The sequence below is a fragment of the Mizuhopecten yessoensis genome, unplaced genomic scaffold (genome assembly GCF_002113885.1).
Source record: "Mizuhopecten yessoensis strain PY_sf001 unplaced genomic scaffold, ASM211388v2 hete_36157098, whole genome shotgun sequence".
Lineage (NCBI taxonomy): Eukaryota > Metazoa > Mollusca > Bivalvia > Pectinida > Pectinidae > Mizuhopecten > Mizuhopecten yessoensis.
In genome coordinates this window covers 1-4,114 of record NW_018485046.1, presented here as the reverse complement: position 1 = coordinate 4,114, position 4,114 = coordinate 1, and the positions used below count along the sequence as shown (strand labels likewise).

Here is a 4,114-nt window from a genome sequence, read left to right as displayed (position 1 = left end):
ATAATCATTTGAAATTCACATATTTTTTAAAGCGTCATTGGGATATTTATACGTTATCCGTATCTTTTCTTTAATGCCTTGATATTAGCACTGAATCAATCTAATTTAGTATCCGTTTGATATTTACAAAAGAATATAACTGTTCTTTAATTTCATTTTTGTATTAACACAGAAATAATACCTGTATTAAGTGTTATTTTGATATAGAAACCGAGTTCATACCTATCCTGTGCGTCATTAGTGTCATTTGTAGTGTTGTTACATCTTTATCAGTAAATCGGTGTGTAGAGCTTGTTCACGATCTTACAGGTGGGATTCTTTGTGTATCACTGCCTGGAGGCCAACAACATTACCCCCACCGGTCCCGTCCCTGTGGAAAGCGTCTTTATCTACCGTCCCGACCGCCGCCTACAGCTGTGGAGGTTCATCTTCTATATGTTCATACATGCCGGGTACGTTGCATCAAATCCCAAATAAATAAAATACATATGAAATAAAAATGTTACGACGGCAAGACAAGACCAGAATTTGGCGATGACCAAGAAAGGAAGTCATAGAAAACAAGGGTTTATTCCTCAAGAAAATAATGTTCCTAATGCCTGAAAAAATGTTATAAGCGCAAGAAAAAAACTCATAAGATAACAAAGTTGTATTTTCTGTGTTGTGAAGAATGTAAGCATAAGGATAAAAATGTATATTTTCCGACAGAGTATGGCGACATTCAATGTAGTTACCGACGATACCTCTATAGTCATGTGTATACTAAACATGTCTGTTCTAAAAAACATACTTCGTTGCATGTGTGGAAACTAATTCTGATGAACTTGGGATGATGTGTCATGAACCGTCCATGCATTGTTCATACAAAAACTGTTTTGTTCCAGGTGGGTACATTTATTTTTCAACATGTTGGTACAAATAATCGTTGGTATTCCCTTGGAGATGGTTCATGGTTCTTTCCGGATTGTACTTGTGTATCTGGCTGGAGTTCTTGCAGGTAAAAAGTGCTTTCTTCCTAGGTTGACAAGTTCATCTGATCTAAACGTTTTACCAAAAATACTTTGGTAGTTGCATACTTTTAAACTGCCTTTCGTGTTGATGTTGTTTTCTCTAAATGATGAATTGTTAATTTTTATGTTAAAACAATGATTTCTTTTAAAAAACAATCTTGTACTTTACACAGATTGCCTTGTAACCATTGAACACTGCTACACTTGCATTATAGTTGTCATGTATTGTTTCAGTTGTTATTGTAAATTACATCAACAGCTCAAACCTAGTAGTTTGTGTAACTTGTCATTCTGGTGGAATCTTGTCAGGACCGATGTTAACAGATCCTCTTAACTCTTAGAAAATTCTTAACATAAACTTTCTTAAATTTCAGATTTACTCTCGATCAATCTAAAACTAGATTCAAATTGATTTTGTAATTCCGGGACTGGGTTCCATAACTTTCATAAAACAGCGTCTCATCATTGTTATTGTAGTTGAAACATTGTGTGTATTTTGTTCCATTGGCAGGGTCTCTAGGGACGTCAGTGTTCGACATCAAAGTGTATCTAGTTGGGGCCTCAGGAGGGGTGTACGCTTTATTAGCAGCTCATCTTGCAAATGTCATGCTGGTAAGTGTTCCAAGGGAAGTCACTCCTATTATAAAAAACAGATTAAGTCAACTTGAGTTGTTTCCCTTTAACCGGAATAATGTACACAAATTATGCAATAATCAACTAACGAATGGTTTATTTTAAATATTGCTGTTGAAAACTATGACATGTCGTTTCAGAATTATACTCATATGGAGTTTGGTGTATTGAAATTGGCAGCTGTTCTTGTTGTTGGTAAGTGTTTGAGAGAGGAGTATATTGAATAGTTAAAAATGACAGGACAAAAAAATAGTTTCACTGCTGGTGGATGAACACGGTGATCAAAATGAAAGTGTTAACTACCAGCTGTCCTCCATTGCTGTCTTAATATTGGATAGCCAAGCTTGTTTCAATTGCTGTTCAATTTTATGTTATAGTCTCGCTAACACAGATGAACCTCCCGATAGAAAATGTATCCTTAGATAGGAACTGCCATAAACATTGATAAAATAGAACAGCAATGTTAGGAACGTGCAAGCGAGAGTGAAATTTAAGGTAAATTAATAGTCAAACATGTTTCGATGCGTCCTTATTAGTCATCAGTTGTCCGCGCACTTGATCATTTGTGGTCAGCCTCCGTGTATGATTTTTTTCTCTCGTAAATGTGTGCAAAGTATAGCCATGTGCTCAATCAAAATATATTAATGATTATGAAATAAATTTTCTTTATCTCAGAGATTAACTTTCGTTCAATTTTCGCACTTTATCCAAAGAGTTTTCTGACAAAATATGCCATGTTTCATCTCTACCAAAGAGCAGCAAATTACCAGTATGCGACACAGTTGGTTCTGGAAGTTTTTCGACTTCAGTGCAGTTTGTTATTTACTGGAAAGCTGTAGCAAGGCTGTTTAAGTTGATTTTATCATATTTGTTTCAGCTAGCGCAGATGTTGGCTTCGCTATTTGGGACCGATATTCCAGCTTGGACAAGGCGCCACCTGTCGGATACACAGCTCATCTAATGGGGGCACTAGCAGGTCTAACCATAGGACTTGTTGTTTTGAAAAACTTTGAACAAAAACTTCACGAACAGTACTTGTGGTGGATATCACTGTCCATTTACCTAGCTTGTTTTGCGTTTGCTATTTTCTGGAATGTGTTTTATTACTGACATTTCTTCAGGAGGTCATCATCATTATTATCAGCAGCAACGTCATCATCGTTGTCATCCATGCTTTCCTTGACTCAGGTACTGCCGAATGGAGATCTAAACCTGTCCTCATCAACGTTAACAGCCTTGTGCGGTACGCGGACGCAGGCCTCCAATCTGGTGCTCTATATCATTGTACTCATATAGCATACCACTACTACTATTACTACCGAATAGCTCTTGTTTCTGGGTCATATACAGCTGCGGAACTCCATTGCACTTTTGTCCTTTGCCACCCGTAGACTTTTGATTTATAATTGAAACTTATATCTCATAATGTGGTTCTCTGACTGAATGATCCTTGACGCGGTTAAATTTTCAGCCACAACATACGTAATTTCGTATTAATTCCCACCAGGTATCCTCAGACATCACGTAAATAGTACATGTGTACTAGTAAGTTCAGGTACAGAATGAACATACGTAAATGTTCCTTTGGTATAGGATTTTTCAAAGACGTGATAAGCAGAGAGCGCTGTTTTTAATTAAGACAATTGTTATATATTGTTAATGGATGGGGACATTCACTTAAGGTAGAGACGCTAAGTATACAGGTGTTGGGTGAACTGAATAGTAAAATCGGACGTTTTACAAATGGGAATGGATCATATGTTCGTTCAAATATATATATATAGCAAATGTGTATTGCCGTCCGTAGCTAAGTTGAATAAAAACAACTATGGTTCTTCATCAAAACGTTTCAAAGAAAGTATGGGCCAGCTATATCTACATTGACGTAGAAAAGTACATTCGCTCTAAGATGTTCTAACTCGCTCGAACATACCATGCTGGGACGCATCCTAATATTCAAGTTTGAGGGGTGGATGTATGTGTAAGTGCTCAGACTTATAAAAAAGTTTAGCTATCAAAAAATTCTAAATTTTGCTTTTTAAACAGATATAACGATTTGATTACCAATGTAAGCGTTGCTTACTATTCATAAAATTTATAAGATCAATCAATTAAGTGCTAGCTTTCTTAAAACCGTTCCTGTCAGAGTAAATACAAAGCGATTTGAAAACAAATATACCTGATCGATCTATTAACGGGAAACTTTACTTAAATGCTTAGTGTCTATATATACCTGTGATAACTGATGTAAATATTGTGTTTTTGGAGACAGGCTGTGAAAACATTGTCATAATGTTTAGTACGTTCGTTTTGTTTGTTTTTAAAACACGCTTATTTATTTGTTTTACATTTTTGTCAAAGGTAAACGTTTTATAGTAGTTGTTATAAACTTCATGAGCGAGTGTGAACTGACAAAGTTTGATCGTTTTTGTATGACGAGATGTAGGATATGTATGACGAGATGTAGGATA

General features: G+C 35.9%; 1 protein-coding gene across 1 annotated transcript; it reads left to right on the top strand.

Annotated features, from left to right (window-relative positions):
* Positions 1–288: 288 nt before the first annotated feature.
* On the top strand, positions 289–4,105 carry LOC110444650 (protein rhomboid-like; the record flags this gene model as incomplete). The annotated part of the gene is made up of 5 exons (XM_021489012.1): positions 289–452; positions 885–997; positions 1,522–1,622; positions 1,784–1,838; positions 2,521–4,105. Coding segments are annotated over 5 exons (666 nt in total), but the record flags the coding sequence as incomplete, so codon positions are not given.
* Between the last annotated feature and the right edge of the window lie 9 nt (positions 4,106–4,114).